Consider the following 22,131-nt stretch of genomic DNA (forward strand, 5'->3'; position numbering starts at 1 on the left):
ATCTCTATACACCGAATCCAATGGGTGACACGGCGATCATGTTGTTGAATCGTAATTAATTATGAGTGGGTATTAATTAAAGAGTATAATCAACAAATATTCTCTGCTTCCTCCGGCGTATCGTTTCCATGATATAAATTATTCACGTCTCTTAAATGATCTTTTATATACCGTGACAAGACAACTAAATATTCAATTATATCATTAATTAAAAAATAATAATTAAAAATTAACGAAGAATTATAATAAAAGTTTGTTATTTTTTGATTCCTTAATAGAATCGGAATTTGTGTTGTTGTGGCATGCTGTGAAGTAAATGGATGATGTTGGCAGTTGGTCATCTGGTGACGTCATGGGAGAGTACAAGTTGGGTTTTCTAATCTGATCCAATAAACACACGGCTATGATTGAAAGATAGGTTTTTCCCATAAACGACAAGGCCCGTACGCGATAAATAAGCCACAAAAACACATAAACATGTACTGGCACACACTTAGTAAGTGTAATAATCAGGAACGGATGATGAAAACAACGTGAGAAGGGCATCACCGTTGAATTAAAGTTTACAAGTTTAGAAGGATTAGGACATTGGTTAAAGAATTGAGGAACATTGTTCGGCAAAGTAGGTGATCACTCCTCCATCAAGTTGAAAGTCGCCAGAGTAGACCGTAACATACGAACGAACTGAAACTGTTGGACTTAGCAAAACTCATAACTTGTAATTCGTTTTCTCGCTCCTCTTTCTCTCTCTCTCTCTCTCACACACACACACACACCAAACGAGTTTTCAGTTTTATTTCTCAGGTAGTAGCACCTTCGTTTTCGCTTCGCGTCTTTTCTTTTTTCTAAAATTTTCCAGCTCGCCAAAAACGATTATGGTTTTCTCTCAGTGTGTTTCACTGAGTTTCTGACAGCTTTTTCTCCCAAAAAAGAGGTTGCTTATCTGCTGTGGTCTCACAAGTTTGCAATTTTAAGGTTTTTGGTGGAATTCGAGTTTAATTTGTTTTGTTATTGTGTTCTAGATCTGCTACGAGTTTCCACTTTTCGGGCGCTGTAGCTACTAGGGTTTCGTTGCTTATTAATTTTTTTTCCTCTGTAGGTGATAATAGTGGTGTTTTATTTTGTGGTTGCAGATTTGGCAATTTAGGGTATTATTGGAGGAGAGAGTGTATATGCAGAAACCGACAACGGACGCAATTAGTATGGGGAAAAGGAACTTGGAGGGTGGAGAAGATGACCAGCCTGAACGTAAGAGGCCTGCTCTTGCCAGGTAATTAATTAATAATTATTCATCGTTTTACAATCGTGTGCTTCCTTGAATATCTTTGTAAATCCACCACTTGTGTTTCGGGGGAAAATCTTAATTTTGACTTGTTCACTATTTTGCATTAGTAGTTGGTTAACCTGAGCAGTTAATAATTTTTATGCGGGGTGTGTGCGAGTGCAAGTTCTAGTTAAAGATGTAAAGTGCTGTTTGTACTGTTTCCCAGTTGAGAGAAGGTGAAAGGAATGTCAATATCCCCGTAATTGAACAATACGCTTACTTCTCAAGATATTTTTCGTGTTGGTTAATTATATTACTATTCCTTATGTTTTATCCCTAACTTTATTTTGCTACTCGAGTTGGGTGACTGTGGCTATTTTCATAAAGTGCTGCTGTAGTTGAACTTTTTTGTTGTCAATTGTCATTTCTGGAATGGAATATTACTTGTTACCGAATGTTTGAGACAGTCCACTTCATCTTTTTCATGGTAGTGGCTTATGTGAAAAATTTATTCTTGATGGTTTTCATTCCATTTTGATTATCACTGCATCATGCATTTAAAAGATTCTTTCTGGTATTTCCAAATCATACTAAAGGTTAATACAGTTATTTGAATGGCCAAGTTAACATAGGTTGTAACAGTTAGTTGATTTGTTTTTCTTGTTTACTATGGCTGCTGCTTTTTTTTTTCTTTTTTTCTTTTTGAAGTAGAAATTAGTTGTAGTAGATTGTGTATCTCACTCATTTTCTTCTCTAATATTCTTCCTTCTTCAAAATTCTCTTGTTTGAGATTGTTACTCTGAATATAATATTGTGACTCGAGAGATTGTATCTCTTTGCTGATGATATAAAAATTGTATTACCACATCTTCAAAAACAGTTGAAACTTGCTTTCTTGGTAAGGAATGTTCTTGGCTTGATATTATGAAAGGGCATAGCTGGGAAGGAAGCATCTCCCTATGCACAATCTACAGTCGTTCTCTTCTCTATAAAAATATTTTAAAACTTTTCCTCATTTTTACTTATCTTAAGATCATGTTTATTATTATTTACTAATGACTGTTATTGTTTGTTCAAATGCGCACTAAAAACTTTTGTGGGGGTTGTGGTGAAATAATCAAATCATTATTCAGTAACTTGATAACAACTTAAATGTTTCATTGTTTATTTCGAGTAAATCAGTGTATATGCTTATAAACTAAAATAGTTATATGTTTTCAGAAACTTATCTGTTAAACTTATAATTAAAGAAGACTTCATTTCTTGTTGGTCATAAACAATATGCTGCTTATTTATAATTTATATTTTTTTGTTAGTTTCCTCTAATTCATAGACATATATTTTGCAGTGTAATTGTGGAAGCTCTCAAGGTGGACAGTTTGCAGAAGCTTTGCTCATCTTTAGAACCTATTCTTCGTAGAGTTGTAAGACAATTGGCTTTAATTACTTTCACACTATTTATTGCTATATACTTTTCTTTTTGACATGCTTACTTTTTGGTGAGGGACACAGGGGCTATACTTTCCACAAAAAGTTATTTTCCTTTTACTCCTACTAGAAGCCATTTTGCACATTAAATCAATTCTTATCATCTAATATGCTATTTAAGAGCGATGGAGTACTTTTACTTGAGTGTGGATATTCTCCATCCTATTTGTAAAATGTCTTATTCCTTAATGAAATAGTGAAAACAATATACTAATTTTGCCTGCTTAAAGAAATATAATGTTCACCATAGTTATCATTAGTGCATTATAGTGGAGTAGTAGAGCGAAGTGGCCCTGACCTGCCATGGGATTCAGATAGCAGAGTGGTTTTTGATAGTGGCCATTGCAGTTGCAATAGTGGCCTATATATTGTTCTTTTGTGTGCTAGCAGAGCTACCATGATATAGGCTTCAAAAATCCATTTTACCCCCTCAAGCAACGTTGTTTAGGGTCTTTTTTTTTGGTAAAATTGTGATTTCTCCCAAATTCTCTACAGCATTTTTTGCATCAAAAACATCATAGGATTTGAAAAATTGAAACACTTCGTTCTTGACCATTCCGTAAAAGGTTACCTCTGTTTTTACTTCTGCTCATTCACACTTTGTAGGACTTTTTTCTTACCTGTTTTATTCCTTCTTCCTTTAGACTTCCTAGTTCACATTCCGCAAATTTATGTTCTTTTTGTATTAATTTCACTGTCATCTTTCATTCTTTTGATTTGATTACTATGTTCTTATTGCTCCTAGATTGATGTAGTATAAATGATTTAGTTTGTATCGTAATATTTAATATAGCAGTTGTCCAGTGCTTTTAGAGCTGACTGCTATGTGCTGTAGGGTGAGATTGATAACTATGATGTTCACAGTATGACAGAATATTATATGAACGTTTTGCTTTCAGTATTCCATCTAACTCCATCTTTATTCTTGCTTCTTGGCATGTTGTCATTAGTCGAAGCATTTGTGTGAAAACATGAGTTTGGCACGTTATTGAGAAAATGAACAATTTTGTATTCATAGAAGAAACTATACTATAATATGATTCATTTTGTTATACCTGCAAGTTTCTGCATTTGGTTCTTAATCAATTCAGTAATACTGATGTGAAACAGGTGAGTGAAGAAGTGGAGCGTGCTTTGGCAAAGTTAGGTCCTGCAAGACTTGGTGGAAGGTTTAACAAACCCTTTACAAATTGTGGAAATCAATTTCAATATATTTGTAGTGGTCATAATATCCCTTGAATTATAAAACTATGCGTTGTCCATGCTTCTTTACATGTATTAGTATGTACTCTGTAGACCTGGCAAAGATACAACTGGATAATGTGGAAATAATAACTATCAGTACACTGTTTATTTTTTACTATTATAAATTGGGTGCCCTAGTTTTCTAAGTGCACTTCAACAATGCATTAATGCCTTTTCTTTTTACTCCCAACTCCCTTTTTGATATAAGGCAAAAAACCCCAACCCAATATTCATTAGTTTTGAATGAAGAGTGCCCTGCCCCAACAAGCACCTTCTACTATCAAAATGAAAAGCGTGACTTTACTAAACAAGCAAGACAAGCTATTTACTAAAATTCCATGAAACTGAATGGGAAGAAACTGAACAAGGAAATTTTAACTTTAGCAGAAACCATTTCTTCAGGTTCCATAGTCTATTTAGGTACTGCTCAGTCCACTGCAGTGCCTGGAATAAGCTTTTATGATTTGAATATATGAGTTAAAGGAGGTCTGTCTGTATTCAATATATTTCATTTTTATACAAATGTTCACCTGCCTTGGTCTTGGAGGAATTGATGGGACAATAGTGTAGTATGGTGGTAGTAATAGCATCCATTATGTGATCCCTTATTATTTATTTTTGTTTCATTGTGTCCATATGTATGATCACAATTCACACATGCTCTGAGTTAGTAAGCATTCTGAGATATCAAGACATTTTAAGTGATCCATATCCATTTGAAACTCGTACAAAAGTTCTTTCTTAGGAAGCAAATGGAAATATAGTTAACCTGCTAAAATTTAGTACGTCAGTGAGCCTGGTATTTTCTTCTAACAGATTAAAAATTCCAGGTCACCTCCTAAAATGATTGAAGGCCCAGATGGTAGAAACTTGCAGCTACAGTTTAGGTCCCGGCTATCTCTTCCCCTATTCACTGGAGGAAAAGTGGAAGGCGAGCAGGGGGCTCCAATTCATGTTGTTCTGATTGATGCCAATAGTGGAAATGTTGTAACATCTGGACCTGAATCATGTGTTAAACTAGATGTTGTTGTCCTTGAAGGGGATTTCAACAATGAAGATGATGAAGATTGGACTCAAGATGATTTTGAAAGTCATGTGGTAAAAGAACGTGAAGGAAAGAGACCTTTGTTGACTGGGGACCTGCAAGTGACACTCAAGGAAGGAGTTGGAACATTAGGGGAACTGACATTTACAGATAATTCAAGCTGGATAAGGAGCCGCAAATTCAGGCTTGGCCTGAAGATTGCATCAGGTTTTGGAGAATCCATTCGCATTCGTGAAGCTAAGACAGTGGCTTTCACAGTTAAAGATCATAGAGGAGAATGTAGGGTTATGCTTTTGCATATTTTAGTTTTTCTTTAGCATCTGTGTTCTCCCTGCTTTTTCAGTGTAATACCATCTTCTAAATTTTATATTTTGAACGTTTACAGTATATAAGAAGCATTATCCCCCTGCATTGACTGATGAAGTATGGAGATTGGAGAAGATAGGCAAGGATGGGTCATTTCACAAGAAGCTGAATAATGCAGGAATAACCACAGTTGAAGACTTTCTTCGGCTGGTGGTTAAGGATCAACAGAAGTTGCGGAATGTAAGTTTAGGTTTTGTGTCTTAATCTTGAAGTTAGGTCTTTCCAGTCGTTTTCTTATATCATTCAACTGTAGATCCTTGGGAGTGGTATGTCAAACAAGATGTGGGAGGCTCTCTTAGACCATGCGAAGACATGTGTTCTAAGTGGGAAGCTCTATATTTATTATCCAGAAGATACAAGAAATGCTGGCATTATTTTTAACCACATCTATGAGTTGCGAGGCCTTATAACAGGAGAACAATTCTTTTCTGCCGACTCTCTCACTGATAGCCAGAAGGTTAGTCTGCATCTTGTGCTTCTTCCACTGATATTAATAGATAATGTTATTACTTTAGTGTGTGATGAGCTTCTGTAGTTCTGTAGTGTATGATAGTTTGTTCTTCTCCCAATGTTGAGCATGTGCGTATGTTATTGGCATACTTCAATCTATTACTTTAATTGATTCAGCAATGCTGTTCGTATGTTCTTCTCTCATACCTGCAAACATGAATATTGAACACAATAAGCAAGTACATGCTATGTTACTAAGAAATCCTAGATAATAAGGACTGTAATATTTAAGACTTGCCAAGGCTTAAAGTTTGCAGTTTCTTTTAAAGTTTTCTGTCGGGAGTCGTGAAAGCTTATGGTATCTTTAAAATGCTTTTGTAAGTCCAGGTTTATGTAGATTCATTGGTGAAGAAAGCATATGACAATTGGGATCAGGTCGTGGAGTATGATGGCAAATCACTCGTGAATGCTAACCAAAATAACAGGTCTGCCACATCTGAAAATGAACTTCGTGTTGAGTCAATTGATTATGGTAGTGGTTTAGTGGATCATCACCTGCAACTGCCGACCATCCCAGTGTCTGTTCCTTCTGAACAACAAATTAATTCAGGGATATCTGTTGGAAGTAAGCATCACTGTTTCCTTGAACTGAGTTGATGGATCCTCTCTTTTTCTGTTTCTCCCCCTCCCCCCCAACCTAAACACTTCTTTTGGGCTAGGATTGTCAGATTCAGATACTTTTTTCTCAATATGATTTCTAAATACTTCTTTGTGATGATAAAAATGAGATATTTTCCATAATATGGTTAATGAGCAAATTTCAAGATAAAGAAAAATATTTTAAAAATGAGTCTTCTACCCATCTCCCCAAAGTGAACTATTGTATATACATGAATACATTTGTATGTTTGCAAGCATTGTGTGACATTTCTTATTGTAAGTGTATGATGGTCTTGAGATACAAATGTATTGATACAATCCCTTTTCAGGTTATAATGATAATATAGTAACACGATATCCAACCCAGTCATTGATTTCAAACTCCAGCTCCCGGAGTCAGTTTGAGAGCTCATTGTATCTGTCTAATGAGCAATTAATCAGCAATGCTCACCAAACCCAAAGCACTAGTAATGATCATGGCACAGTTGGGTTAGCTCTTGGTCCTCCTCAGTCATCCACATCAGGGTTCCATGCTGGTAGCTCTTCTATTCAGCCATCTACTCTAAATCCTTTTGATGATTGGTCACATAACAGGGACAAGGGGGTTGATGAATTCTTTTCGGAAGAAGAAATCCGCCTCAGAAGTCACGAGATGCTAGAGAATGAAGATATGCAGCACTTGCTTCGCCTCTTCAGCATGGGAGGTCATGCTTCCATAAATGCTGAGGATGGCTATTCATTCCCATCATTCATGCCATCTCCCAATATTCCAAACTATGACGAGGATCGCTCTCGCCCAGGCAGAGCTGTTGTGGGATGGCTGAAGATTAAGGCAGCAATGAGATGGGGCTTCTTTATCAGGAAGATAGCAGCTGAGAAACGGGCACAGATAGAGGAGTTAGATGATTAGGTTGTTTGAACAATGGTTGCAGGATTAACAGTTAGCCTTATGATTATACTGATATTCTGCAGATTTAGTTATCTTTATCGGTGCCAACCAAATTTGTGCAGTCCTTGGTGTTGATATTCTTGATTTATGCATCTGTGTATCTGATTTGACAGCTCGTTTGTCCCAGTATCCTGTACAGTATGTTGAAGTTTAGGAAAAACCGTGATTGCCATTTGTTTTTCACTTTCGCGTTTATGCTCCTTACTTTGGCTTTGGGTTTTTAGGGATGACGTGTTTACAGAACTCCTCTCATACTTGAGAAGATAACTAAGATTTGTCATCTCACTGTATATTTTGGGTTACTTGATTTTCTAGTTGTATTATTACAATTTATTATCTCAACATTATCCGTGGATTACTTCGGTAGTTATCTTGTGCTGTCATCGTCCGTGGATTTTCTAGCATGTATCACGTTAGTTTTCATGTTTATCATTTTTTCTTACTGCATCCTTATCTAGTTTTGGTTTGGCAGTGTCTTCTCCGTATGATGTGGAAAGTAGAAAGATTGATCCATTGCAGTAGGGGAACTGATTACTCGAAATCATGCCATCAAAAAAAGGTTTTACATATCTTAATTACGTGTAACGGTTTATAGTTTTATTAAAATTAGCTTAATTTATAAACAAAATCGTCTCACTTGTTAATTAAAAACCATTTTCAATATAAGTTTATAATTGAGATTAATTTAGGGTGTGTTTGTTTTTCCATTGATACAGTTAGACGTGGGTTCATTTTAAAGCATCAAGACTCATGCTTTTTTGTTTCGTTGCTTTGGAATTCACACTACCGATTATACAAACACACACTTAGTTATTCATTCTAATCATGATTAACGATTTAGAACTTAATTAATTCTTCCCTGCTTTATTAGGAATGCATTTTGAACTTGTAATTGTATGATTTAAATTTTAATTACAATTTTTTCTTGTGGTAGAGAGATTGTTTTTAAGTAGTTTCCACGAGTCGTGCAAGGTGCCCATAAAAATGGTAGGAAATGTGTAATATAGAAATGAATATATTTTACTATAAAACTGACCATATCAGTTAACATAGTGATGGCAGAAGAAAGGAGAACGAATGAAAGAATTGAACTACAGTAGCTACATCAATCAATAAACTGATATTGGAGTGGCTCTTCGATCACAGAAAAATATAAGGAATGCGTTGCTTTGTTTTCTCAAGAGATGTTGCAATCCGGAGGAAAACCCTGTTGAAAGCGCTTTGTATCTGTATAACAATTGTATATCATGTAGTTCTTCTGCACCCATTGTTGGCCCGTAGCGTCCAGCTCCTGAGATGAGCCACTTGTGGATGCAGAAGAACTTGAATCACAAGATGATGTCCCAGAAGAAGACCATACGCAAGCCTCTGCATTGAAATTTGTGTAGGAAGCTGTGAATGGAGCTTGTGTCCAATCTGTCTTCACAAGTCCACCTCTTGTTGCCCACTCGTCAGCATTCCACAAGCTCAAATATATCCTCATGGCCTGGTTCTTTGGAAAGTGCACCCCAATAGCGTCTGAATTCTTGAACTCCCTATTGGGAGTGCCATCAACAGAGAATCTGAATTAAGAGCATAAGAAATTACCATGTTAAAGATAATATGATAGAGTAGAGAAGAGGAAAAGAAATGGTGAATATGTGGATGAGAGGATTTACACAATCCGCTGGGGTTTCTACATGATAGAGTAAGTGTGGAAATCAGCAGTTGGGTCAAACCATAGATAGAATTGTTGTTCCCTGTTCCCTTTTCCTTGGCTGAAAACGTTTGTGTGAAGGATGTAAGGTTCACCGCCTAGATTTCCTATAAATTCTTAGTTTACCTCATCCCAACTTGATCCTTTTGAAGATAGCTGCAAACAAAGGCGTGGTTTTATCATCATCAGTTATTGTTGTATAGTGGTAGTAATAACTAAAGGAAGAACATACATAATAGGCAGTGACAGTGCCATCAGAGTTTCGAGGCACGAGCTTGAGCTGCATGTCAATCTCGGCAAAGAGACACTGATTTTATGATTGGAACTCTGAACCAGATGCTTTGTCCAATGACAGAGCGAGTAACTCCGTTGTTTAGTATCTTGGCGTGGCCATCACCCCATGTTATGTCAAAGTCTTTGTTGAAGTCAGCAGCAATGAGAAAGGGAGATATGTCGGATACAAATAAATCCCACGTTAATAAAATAATAAAAATAAGAGAATAAATAATAACTTATAAAACATAAATATATTTTAATATTTGAAATGTTTTTAAGTAATAATTAAAAATAAAATCGTGAAGACTTAGACTCAAAATGGACAATAATTTATATTATAGAGTTGTGTGTAAAATAATTTTATAAAAAATAACACTTATAAAATATCTTTTCAGATAAATATCAGAAAAATAAACATATCTCTGATATCAGAGTCACAAGATCTAATATTTGAGAGGTTTTTTAGATAATAATTAAAAGTATAACTGTAAGAACTTAGACCCAAAATAGATAATATCTCATTATTATGAAATTGTGTGTAAAATAACTTTATAAAAAATAATACTTAAAAAATATTTCTTTAAATAAATATCATAAAAATAATCCTATCAAAATAGAAGTAGCATGTAAGAGACATTTGAAGCCATCTCTAGAGAGTAGTGAATGCTCGGAGGATAAGTATTGTTTTAGTAAGGAAGGGGCAAAACTAAGCTAAGCAGGAGACAGTTGCAATAAGAGAGGCACGGTCATTAGTAATGAGTGTGACATAACGCAGTTAGTTGCACAGTGCACAAACTCTATCTAATTCTAAGAGACTAACGGGGTAGATTGGATTAGGATTTTAAAGGACTTTTTAGTTAAAAAAAATCTTGCAGATTTTAAAAGACTTTGCAGGATTTCCATGAATTTTAAGGGGGGTGTATTGGTTTAGGATTTCGTAAGATTTTAAAAGACTTTTTTTGAGTAAAAAAGTCAATTGGTATTCAATCAAGATTTTATGTCACTTAAAAACAATCTAGTGGTATTCAATCTGGATTTTCAAGATTTTTTAAAGAGTCCATTAAAATCCACTGGTATTCATTTGAGATTTTTTACAACTTAAAAACAATCCATTGGTATTCAAAAATATAAGGATTTTAAAGGATTTTTGTGTGAGAGGGATTTTGAAGGACTTTCTAGTGTTATCTATAAATATCAGATTCATAAAACAATCCCATCTAAACCCATCGGATTTTGAAGGATTGTTTGAAGTGATTTTTCAAGTGTTTCAAGAATTTTCAAGTGAGTTTTTCATTTTTTTTTCTATGCTCCTGTCTTCTCCATTTTTTCTCTACTAATAATACTACATTATTGTTCATTGCTCATATATAATATTGTAGTACTGTTCTCATCCCATTCCCCTATTTTGTGAAACTCTGATATGTAAATGATATTATTATTGACTTGCTCTATTTTTCTGTTCATTCTCTTTAATTGACTTGCTTTATTTATTCTATGCAGTTGAATTTGTTCTTTTATATAACACAAAAAAATGCTTGAAATTTCAAATTTTATGTGACAATTTTTTTTATAACACACGTCAAGAAAAGAAAAAGGTGAAAAATGAAATTGATATCATATTCTCTACAATATATATATATATATATATATATATATATATATATATAAGATGAATTTGTTAGGGTTTCTGTGAGTAGAATGAGATGAAAATGGATTTTAGTTGGGGAAAGAACTCTCTCAACATAAAAACTGCAAACTCTCTCCTTCCCTTGAATTTGTTACTTTTATCCCTCATCCTTTATGACTCAACAATTATTTTATTTTTTTACTATGAATTTTTCTTTTTTATTTTTATATTGTGAAATTAAGATTTTTTTATATTTTAAAAAAAGAAAATTAACATAAAACATTGCAGTATCTAATTTTTTTAGGGTTTAGGATTTATGCCTTCATTAGCTTATTTTTTAAAAAAGAAAATATTGTTAAAATATTTGTTAGAATAATTTTACATTTATAAATATCGTTAAAAATTATTATATAATATATAACTAAAATAATATATATATATATATATATATATATATATATATATATATTCTCTATATCTAAATACTTTCGTTTATATAAAAAAAAATTATATATCTAAATATTTTCTCAGTATCGAATATACTAATTTCTTTTTTATATAAAAAATTATCTTATGTTTCTATATTTCCGTTTTTACATATTTTTTTTATAATGACCGAGGTATTTGATCCATTTAGATAGCCAAGATATATTCGATCTTGTATGATTGGTATGCTTCTAAAAATAATAATATAATATAATTTTATTGATTTTGTCTCTTATCCATAATTATTTATATAACTAGTTTTCAACATATATTATTTTAGTAATTCAAATGGGAGATTCACGAGGAAATAATAAAGAAAAAGGAAAAGAGAAAGAAAACTATGAAGCTTGGACCAAGGAGGATTCCGATGAATTGTTACAATTGATAGTGGATGCTATAAAAAGAGGATAGGATATTATGGAAAATTATCATTATTATTTATCTAGACATTATTTTTTTTTTATTATTTTTGTCTTTGACTCTTTTGAAATTTGAATGTATGCATTTTTTTTTAAATCTTATCAAATGTCAAAACTCCACAAAATCCCATAGAATCCATTAAAATCCTGATTTAAAAGTCTTGCAGAATCTATTAAAATCCTGATTTTAAATCTTATAGAATCCTACAAAATCTTAAAAGTCATGAAAATCCTGCAAAGTCTTTTAAAATCCGCAGGATTTTTTTTAACTAAAAAAGTCCTTTAAAATCCTAATCCAATACACCCCCCTAAGATTTTGCAAGATTCTACAAGACTTTAAATCATGATTTTAATGGATTCTGCAAGACTTTTAAATCAGGATTTTAATGGATTCTGTAGGATTTTGTAAAATTTTCGTGGATTTTTGACATTTGATAAGATTTCAAAAAAAAATTAATACATTTAAATTTAAAAAGAGTCAAAGACAAAAATAATAAAAAATAATAATGTCTAGATAAATAATAATAATAATAATTCTCCATAATATCTTATCCTCTTAAATAGCATTCACCCACATATATCCATAGTTATACTAGTCCTCCAAGCATTAGCGTCTTTTCGCTCTTGCTCCTGAGTTTGAATAATAAGTTCAAAAATATGATCTTCATTAACTTGTAACGTTGAAGATGAAGGTTCATCCACCGCTTCAATTGGAAATTCATCAGAACGACATTCTTTACGTAGAAAGTAGAAAGTTATGTAGTGTTGCATATACTAACACAATTTCTACTTGTGTTTTAAATAAAAATGGAGGTGTTGACTTGAAAATTGTAAACCTTAATTTAAAAATACTAAATATTTTCTCGATCACATTCCTTAAAGACGCATGTCGAAGATTGAACAATTCTTTCTCATTTTCAGGGTCATTACCCTGACCTGCAAAATCTTGTAGATGATATCTTACATCTCGAAATGGAGCTAAAAATTGGCGTTGATTAGGAAATCAACAATCCACCAAATTTTTTTTTACCTAATTACATATGTAATATATATAATATTAGTATAATAATAATAATAATTATAATTATTATTATTATTTAAAGAATAAGCATTTAGATATATAGAATATATATATATATATATATATATTATTTTAGTTTTATATTATATGATAATTTTTAACGATATTTATAAATGTAAATTATTCTAACAAATATTTTAACAATATTTTCTCTTTTAAAAAATAAGCTAATGAAGACATAAATCTTAAACCCTAAAAAATTAGATACTACAATGTCTTATGTTAATTTTATTTTTTTAAAATATAAAAAAGTCATAATTTCACAATATAAAAATAAAAAGAAAAATTCATAGTAAAAAAAATAAAATAATTGTTGAGTCGTAAAAGGAGGGGGATAAGAGTAACAAACTTAAGGGAAGGAGAGAAATCGCAGTTTTTATGCTGAGAGGGTTTTTCCTCCAACTAAGATTCATTTTCATCTCATTCTACTCAGAGAAACCCTAACAAATTCATCTTATATATATATATATATATATATATATATATATATATATATTGTAGAGATTATGATATCAATTTCATCTTTCACCTTTTTCTTTTCTTGACGTGTGTTATAAAAAAAATTATCACTTAAAAGTTGAAATTTTAAACATTTTTTTTGTGTTATATAAAGGAACAAATTCAACTACATAGAATAAAATAAAGCAAGTCAATTAAAGAGAACAAACAGAAAAATAGAGCAAATCAATGACACTATCATTTACATATCGAAGTTTCACAAAATAGGGGAATGGGATGAAAACAGTACTACAATATTATATATGAGCAATGAACAATAGTGTAGTATTATTAGCAGAGATAAAATGGAGAAGACAGGAACATAGAAAAAAAAATGAAAAACTCACTTAAAAATTCTTGAAAAGTCACTTCAAACAATCATTCAAAATCCGATGGATTTGGATGAGATTGTTTTATGAATTTGGTATTTATAGATAATACTAGAAAGTCCTTCAAAATCTCTCTCACACAACAATCCTTTAAAATCCTTATATTTTTGAATACCAATGGATTGTTTTTAAGTTGTAAAAAATCTCAAATGAATATCAACGGATTTTAATGGACTCTTTAAAAAATCTTGAAAATCCAGATTGAATACTACTGGATTGTTTTTAAGTGACATAAAATCCTGATTGAATACCAATAAATTTTTTTACTCAAAAAAAAATTTTAAAATCTTACGAAATCCTAAACCAATGCATCCCCTAAGTCTAATATGAATCTACCCTTTGGTTGACACCGCATCGCTCAATTATGGTCCCCTCCTCCACGCGCTCATCTAATCTTTCATCCTTGTTCCTCAAAAAATATATAATGCAAATCTACTTTTATTTTATTTATTTCCTATGATATAATTTCTTTTATTTAAAATAAAGTCCTATTTTAAATTAGGACTCTGCACTTAAGTTTGGAATTTAGAATTACATTAACATACCTTTAAAATAAATTTTAGTAACTTCTTTTTTATTGCTAAATGAGATTTATGCTTTATTATCCTCCAAATTGTATTTTTGCTATTTTCATGAACGAAATAATATGAGTTTGTTGCGGTAAAAAAATATAAATAAATAAATAAATTTTATATTGAGTTTATTTATTAAATATATATTCAAAAAAAATTCAGACTTACTTGTATCACTTTTCATTATTCCTTTACCTTACAATCGATCTGAAAAAGTTGTCTGTTGGTTTAGCTTTTTTCACTTTCAGTTTTGATGTTTTAGACTTGAAAATAGTTTTTATCAAAAAGAAATTAATTAATTTTAATTTTATTTCTTGAATATTATATTGTTGCCGTAATTTTATAGATAGAAAAAAAAAATTAATATCTACCAAAAACTTTACGTAAACTAATGACGTGACAAATGAATCATTTAAAGGTGGTATAACTTGATTATGTTACATCATTGCTTAAAGGAATACATTAATGTCAATGAAAAAAAATTGTTTTAATAAAATTAAGGATAAGATAATTTTCAGCTATATTATTCATAGAACATTTTATAATATTATCTTATGTTTTTGTCTCTTTTCTTCTTATTTTCTCTTTTTAAACCTTCATGTAATATTCAAGATTGGTTTAGAAAATGACAAAGAAATGCAATGTTCCCTGGACGTAATTAATGTGTTTCTTGTGGGATGAGGATCAATGTTATTATTTATGAGTTGCAGGTGTGGATAAGATGAAAGGTATTAAGTAATAAAGTATGATGAAAGATGTTAGTGTAATGGATAGGGTGAGGTCTCAGGTCAGCCACTAAACTTCACCGACTTCGCCGCCCTTCCAAATACCCACTTTTATAATCACGGATTTAAAGCTACCACCCACTTTCCCAGCCTTCAAAACGAGTGGAGCTCAACTTTATTCAACTCTTTTTCAATAATATTTTAATCAACTAATTTAACTTGGATTTCATATGAATTTATTAGTTTGAATCACAAGAATTAAAAGTTAATTTCTTAATTTTATATATTTTAAATTTTTAATTTAATAATAAATTAAAAAAACAATTATTTTTTAATTTTAAATAATTTTATATATTTTCCTTCACTTAATTTGTAATAGATTAAAAAATGTATATTTATTTAATGTGTCCAGGATTTTGTTAATCCTCTTTCGAATTATTTAATAATTTCGTTTCACATTTTAGTTAAAATTTGATCTAAATTAATTAACATTCATTAGTTTGGATCTAAATATTTTCTAAACATGAACTGACTTATATTAAAAAAAAAAAAAAAAAACTTGATTGACGTCCACCCTAAATTTCAATTTCAAGGAAGTTTTATAAACATTTAAAGAAAAATTGTCATTTAAATAAATGGTTGAGCTAAGCATCTTCTCTGTGGCTTTGTGGGCACGTACACATCTGTCATCAAAACTACTTAATTATCAACAACAATGGTAACACTATAAAGATGTCTTTCAAAGACAAGGTTGGTAAAATAATTTTCCTTGATTGAATCGTAATTTTTTTTTGAAAGGAGTGATGAAGTTGAAATTGGAAGATGGAATAGGCTATTTCTAATTAAGTTCTCTTTTTGAACCCCGAGTCCTTGTCTTTGAAAATGTCGTATAGTGAAACTCCTATGCTAGAAAATGATTTTTTTCCATGAAGGAGAAACTCCATGCATGCTTTGTAAAACTAGAGGAAGGCTTTGAGTTAATGGATGTTCCACATGGGTATTTCTTAGTTAGTTTTGACTTGGATGCTAATCATGAAAAGGCTATAAATGAAGGGCCTTAGGTGATATTCAACCGTTATCTCACAATTTTTCTATATAAACATTAAATTTTAATTGATAATTAAGTTAACAATTAATAGACAGAACTTTAGTGCAAGTTCGCTTCTTTAATCTTAGCATGTTAAACACTTAAACTATGAGGAATGTGTTTTCCAATTTATTGCCTTAGACATAAAAAAACTTAGCATGTTAAATTATGAGGAATGTGTTTTCTTATTTATCGCCTTGGACATAGGAAAACTAATCAGGATAGACTCATTAAACCTTTTATTCAATGGCTCAACTTAAAACATATGGTAATTATATCCAAATCAAAATATATGCATATAATTCCTCTTATGCACGCATTTAAGATCAATTTTGACGATGGTAAAAATTGCAACAAGCATTAAAAGCAAAATAGATTATCCTAATCACAAGTCTTATATTAATACATGGATCAAATAAGAGAATTCTTTAAACTTCATCTAACCCTAATGACAATGTGATCTAGGAAAACATGATGAAAAGAAAAGTGAATAAGTAATGGCCATGAAGATAGTGGATGCATTGAATCTTTAAACTCTTCTATTGAGAGTTGTTTTTTCAATTTTTGAATGCATTTTGGACCTAAATTCTTATGATTTTATTTTTTATCATTCAAAAGACCTCTAATCAATGAAGTAAGTGTTTTTATAAATGTTTATTTCTAATTTTGTTTTAATAATATAAGACCTTCTTTGTATCACAATAACCATTCCTTCAAACAAAGGATCAAACATCTCATTCATATATTTTTATGAAGACGAGGGTCACATCTTGTTATTTTTATCAATTTATTTGCACACACAACTCTACATTAGTATTGATATTGTTCACTTTAAGTCTAAATTCTCATGATTTTATTTTTGGTTATCACTTAAGAGACTTTTTTAACCAATTGAGTATGTATGTGTTTTATAAACTTTTGATTCATCTCTTGTTTTGATGATATGAGATTTTATTTAGATCTCTACAACACATTTTACCATATGTCTTACAAAGGGTATAAATATCAACCTCACCCTATCAATAATTCAATTACAACCCTTAGATAAATTTCAACACTTTTAATCCTTGCGTCAAGATTTGTTATTCATGAAGAAAAATGTGTTCTAACATGAAAATACATTAGAAAAGATGTAGACGTTGTCCAAGTCTAAAACATTCAAAAGGAGTGTCAACTGTCAGTTCTCTCTCAAGCTTGGGGGTCTTATGTTATATATCAAGTCCATGTTTGGTATCAAATTTCTTATCATTTCCCCCAAATTTGTAGGTTACCTTATCGTTCTTGAATGGTTCCACAAAATACCACATTTAGTCTCTTATTATATATTAATTCCATGTTTGGAATAAAAATCCCTTATCTTTTTCTTCTAAATTTTTAGATGACATTATACCTTTATTATTCTTAAATGGTTCTACAAATCATGACATTTATATTTAAAAAGCTAGAAAGAAAGAAAAAAAAAGCATAATTTAAGCAGAATTAGTATTTTGTAAAGGATTGAAGAGAGTATTATTAATGCTTGTATGTGTTTGTTGTAATAGAATCGAGAAAGCATGAAAGAATAAAAGAATAAAATACAAGTGAAAAGCAATTGAATGGGCCTAGGAAGAAAGTGATCTGGAAGCTATATGATTATGTTGTGAGTGGTGGTAGGAATTCATGATGGTTGGCACTCTGGAGGAAGGCCTTGAGGGAATCTGTTGGTGTCAGTGCAATAGTTGTAAATCATGTAATTCTTCTGCACCCAACTCAGTCTCTCTTGGCTAGTGGAATCCAACTCTTGGGAGAACCATGCATTGGAGGAAGGGCAAGATGATGAACGGACACATGCATTGGCATTGAAATTTCTGTATGATGCCGTGAAAGGAGCTTGTGTCCAATCAGTCTTCACAAGACCACCTCTTGTTGCCCAATCATCAGCGTTCCATAGGCTAGAGTATATCCTCATTGGTTGTTCCTTTGGGAATGCAACTCCCTTTGATTCCATGTTCTTGAATTCTCTTATGGGGGTCCCATCCACAGAGAAGCTGAAACACATGAAATTATGAATGAGTCAACATGGATTGGATTGATTATTACTTTGAATTGTGAAATATATATAACATGGGTGCTTACATTATGCGCTGAGGATTCCAAAGAATGGAATAGGTATGGAAATCTGCAGTTGGGTCGAACCACAGATAGAACTGTTGCTCTCTGTTGCCTTTGCCTTGGCTGAACACATTGGTGTGAAGGATGTATGGCTCACCACTCACATTCCCCAAAAATTCAAAGTCAATCTCATCCCAGTTTGACCCTTTTGATGACAACTGCAATAGTACATAAACCCAAATTCAAATATAAATAAAGAGTTTCAAAGTTTAATTCATTGAGGCATAATGCATTTTAATCTTTAGTACTGAGATGTATAGTATATACTTACATAATAGGCAGTGACGGTGCCTGCAGAGTTTCCGGGTACAAGCTTGAGTTGCATATCAATCTTGCCAAAGAGATATTCGTTCTTGGACTGGAATCCGGAGCCAGAGGCTTTGTCAAGGGAGAGAGTGAGAAGCTCGCCGTTGTTGAGTATCTTGGCACGACCATCTCCCCAAGTTATGTCAAAATCTTGGTAGAAGTTGCCGGCAGAAGCTGCCATGGAAGAGGCCAATAGCAATGCATAAAGCATAGTTATTGTTGAACATGTGGAATGAATAGAAGACATGGTTGATTTGAAATTTCAATGCAGGCAGAGAAAGGTATATGAGTAATTAATGTAATCTGAGAGACTGGATTGTTGTGGCAGAGAAGTAGGATTGGTATTTATAGATGTTTGTAAAGTAAAAACTAAAGGTTGTGGAAGCAACAGAGGAAGGTGCAATCAGCTCCGCGTTGCGTTGTACCATTGTTGGAGTTGGAAAAAACATCAAAATAAAATATTAGCAATTGGCTGTCATGTACTCATGTTATGTTCATTTCCTTTGAGGAGTGGTTTGGTTGCATCTTAGGTAGGACGCGCTTTTGGTTTTTTTCATACATAAGAAACTGAGAAGTGGGTCTGGAATGGGCATGTGGGGTTTCAAAAATATTTGGAGATTAGCATGGAGGCAATATACCAATATACCTACACCGCCAATGGGGTTAGACTAAAATCAAGTGGTGATGATTCTTTTTTCAGAGGCTTTGTTTTGACAATGAAAAACCAGATCCCAAATTTCTTTCTGATAGTTTGCCTTGATCTTAACAAATTTTATTTTTGAAAAATCGTAAATATTGTAACAAAACGAATATAATTATAAATTGAGGTGAATAAATATCGTTTAATCTCAACTAAAATGTCTTTTCTTAAAATTAATTATGAGGTTGTCCAAATTGATTGATGCAGCTGCACATATGTTTCTTAAAAAAAGTGTGACAAATCCATCTTTTTCCTTATCAATAAGATAAGACCCATATTATATCCTTATAAAAAGAAAATTCCGTCTCATATTACGTGATTAACATTTCAATTGAACCTCTTTTAAATGAAGGACTTACGGTAGAAAATAAAACATTATATTAAAATATATATTTATAAGTGAAGTTGCTGTCAAAATAAAAATTTATATGTGAAGATTGAAAAAGTAATGACCCTTGACCTTTTAAAAATAGTAAGGAAACAGCGCGTGACTGTTTATAAAAACAATTAAATATTTGTACCAAAAAACAAAAGAGTGTGGTAATGAAATATTAAATATTTGTTTACGCACGTCACAGCTCTAATATTAAACAATTAAATAATAGAATGAATTTACAGAAGATAAGTTGACGAGTGGAGATTTTTGCAACAAGTAACAAGGACAACTTAGTGTGTATGGCGGTGGTTCATATAATCTCATGCAGAAACGCGTGCAATGATTCATTCGTGTGGGCGTCCATCTCTTTTACTCACCAGCTGTGAACAACTAAACACCTTCTAACTTTCCTCTTTTCTCAGCTACTACCTTCTATTTCACTTTCACCTATAAATAGCAATACCATTCATTCTTTGCATCAATATCACCCACCCTTCTCATAAGTCATAAGTCATAACCAAATACCATTACATTAATCAGTTTTCTATTATATATGGCCTTTTCAATATTTGCATCGTTAGTAATAGGTGCGATTAGCTGTTTTGTGATTGCCTCGGCTGGCAATTTCTACCAAGATTTTGAAATAACGTGGGGAGATGGCCGCGCTAAGATACTCAACAATGCTGACCTTCTTACTCTCTCTCTTGACAAAGCCTCTGGCTCGGGCTTTCAGTCCAAAAACGAATACCTTTTTGGCAAAATTGATATGCAACTCAAACTAGTCCCTGGCAACTCTGCTGGCACTGTTACAGCCTACTATGTAAGAATATAATCATATTTTACCTTACTCTATATATTTTGCATCCAAGTCTGCATAGTTTATAATAAAGTTTTGGTTAAAAATACTAATTTAATGGGAATATGAATATGTATATGTCTCTTGTGTTGTGCAGCTATCTTCAAAAGGAGCAACATGGGATGAGATTGACTTTGAATTCTTGGGCAATTTGAGTGGTGATCCATACATCCTTCACACCAACGTGTTTAGCCAAGGCAAGGGTAATAGGGAGCAACAATTCTACCTCTGGTTTGACCCAACCGCAGACTTTCACACCTATTCCATCCTCTGGAACCCCCAACGCATTGTGTAAGTTAATTTCTACCTCAAGAAGATATCATTCATTTTGTTTCCTATAGCAATTAATTAAACGAGTGTGTGTTTCTTTTGTTTCAGTTTCTCAGTGGATGGAACTCCAATTAGGGAGTTTAAGAACATGGAGTCAAAGGGTGTTCCATTCCCCAAAAACCAAGCAATGAGAATATACTCAAGCCTGTGGAATGCAGATGATTGGGCCACAAGGGGAGGGCTTGTTAAGACAGATTGGGCCCAAGCTCCTTTCACTGCTTCATACAGAAACTTCAATGCCAATGCATGCACTGTGTCCTCTGGAACATCATCTTGTGCCTCTTCTAATACTAATAACAATGCTTGGCTCTCAGAAGAGTTGGATTCCACTAGTCACCAGAGGCTCAACTGGGTGCAGAAGAATTACATGATCTACAATTACTGCACTGACACTAAAAGATTTCCGCAGGGCCTTCCTCCAGAATGCAACACACCCTAAAAATTTTCAATTTCCCTATCATCCATCCAGGGTCCACTTTTTCCTTGTCTTTTCGATTGCCCTATTCTTCTCTATTGTAATTTTAACCACGTTAAATTCTTTCATTCGTTTTATAAATCTTGTTATAAAATATTCGATTTAAATGCTTTCATCTTCCTTTCGGATTTTCTTTTTAAACACTTGGCTATAACTCAATATATATTATTTTAAAATTATATAAAATCAAGTTACTTATAATCATAAATTAGTATAAAAAAATCTTTTCATTTTAGAAGACAAAAAAATCTATACTAATTTAAAATCGCTTGGGAATACAAGTAAGTTAGATATTCAAACTTGAAAACATAATCGTGAACGAATATGCTATCCATGTGTAGTCTTAGGAATTTTGCCTCCTTGGCATACTTCAAGCTATCTTAAAAATGCTTATCAAGGAATACTCTTTCGAAACATCCTCAATCCACCACTTCATCCTAGCCCTTGATATCTGTTGTGTACCCTTCCATCAATACATAGCTTCTCCATTCAACATATAGACAATATAGGTTAGCATTCTCCCTTCTGAACATCCTATCATTCTAAAGATCTTATTCATCTCACAAATTTATTCGTTAGCCACTGCTAGACCCATCCCGCCTATAAATTCATGA

The 22,131-nt window shown here is 32.3% G+C and overlaps 3 protein-coding genes and 1 pseudogene across 7 annotated transcripts; 2 read left to right on the plus strand and 2 right to left on the minus strand.

Annotated features, from left to right (window-relative positions):
• Positions 1-574: 574 nt before the first annotated feature.
• Positions 575-7,837, plus strand: LOC109807625 (Calmodulin-binding protein). 4 transcript variants are annotated; one of them, XM_020370184.3, is made up of 10 exons: positions 693-804; positions 891-975; positions 1,134-1,270; positions 2,613-2,688; positions 3,863-3,921; positions 4,828-5,321; positions 5,428-5,588; positions 5,662-5,865; positions 6,246-6,483; positions 6,848-7,837. In XM_020370184.3, exons 3-10 carry the CDS (start codon positions 1,173-1,175, stop codon positions 7,426-7,428), a joined length of 1,911 nt encoding a protein of 636 aa, XP_020225773.1. In that variant the 5' UTR covers positions 693-804; positions 891-975; positions 1,134-1,172; the 3' UTR covers positions 7,429-7,837. The 4 variants fall into 4 exon arrangements, with proteins under 4 accessions (XP_020225778.1, XP_020225777.1, XP_020225773.1 ...); XM_020370189.3 differs by lacking the exon at positions 891-975 and having other exon boundaries at positions 575-718; XM_020370188.3 differs by lacking the exon at positions 891-975 and having other exon boundaries at positions 669-804.
• Positions 7,838-8,466: 629 nt separating this feature from the next.
• Positions 8,467-14,695, minus strand: LOC109808484 (putative xyloglucan endotransglucosylase/hydrolase protein 23; annotated as a pseudogene). Its single transcript, XR_014433803.1, has 4 exons — positions 14,680-14,695; positions 9,396-9,674; positions 9,126-9,319; positions 8,467-9,029 (listed from the first exon to the last, which is right to left on the minus strand). The product of XR_014433803.1 is annotated as a putative xyloglucan endotransglucosylase/hydrolase protein 23 (transcript).
• A 3,113-nt stretch (positions 14,696-17,808) lies between these two features.
• LOC109794677 (putative xyloglucan endotransglucosylase/hydrolase protein 23) lies at positions 17,809-19,108 on the minus strand. The gene is made up of 3 exons (XM_020354118.3): positions 18,746-19,108; positions 18,439-18,632; positions 17,809-18,350 (listed from the first exon to the last, which is right to left on the minus strand). The coding sequence occupies exons 1-3, from the start codon at positions 19,025-19,027 to the stop codon at positions 17,981-17,983; spliced, it is 846 nt and encodes a 281-aa protein (XP_020209707.1). The 5' UTR covers positions 19,028-19,108; the 3' UTR covers positions 17,809-17,980.
• Positions 19,109-20,327: 1,219 nt separating this feature from the next.
• LOC109794869 (putative xyloglucan endotransglucosylase/hydrolase protein 23) lies at positions 20,328-21,632 on the plus strand. The gene is made up of 3 exons (XM_083075688.1): positions 20,328-20,676; positions 20,810-21,003; positions 21,091-21,632. The coding sequence occupies exons 1-3, from the start codon at positions 20,410-20,412 to the stop codon at positions 21,479-21,481; spliced, it is 852 nt and encodes a 283-aa protein (XP_082931814.1). The 5' UTR covers positions 20,328-20,409; the 3' UTR covers positions 21,482-21,632.
• Positions 21,633-22,131: the final 499 nt, after the last annotated feature.

This window comes from Cajanus cajan, chromosome 5 (genome assembly GCF_000230855.2).
Source record: "Cajanus cajan strain Asha chromosome 5, NIPB_CcT2T_4, whole genome shotgun sequence".
Taxonomy (NCBI): Eukaryota; Viridiplantae; Streptophyta; class Magnoliopsida; order Fabales; family Fabaceae; genus Cajanus; species Cajanus cajan.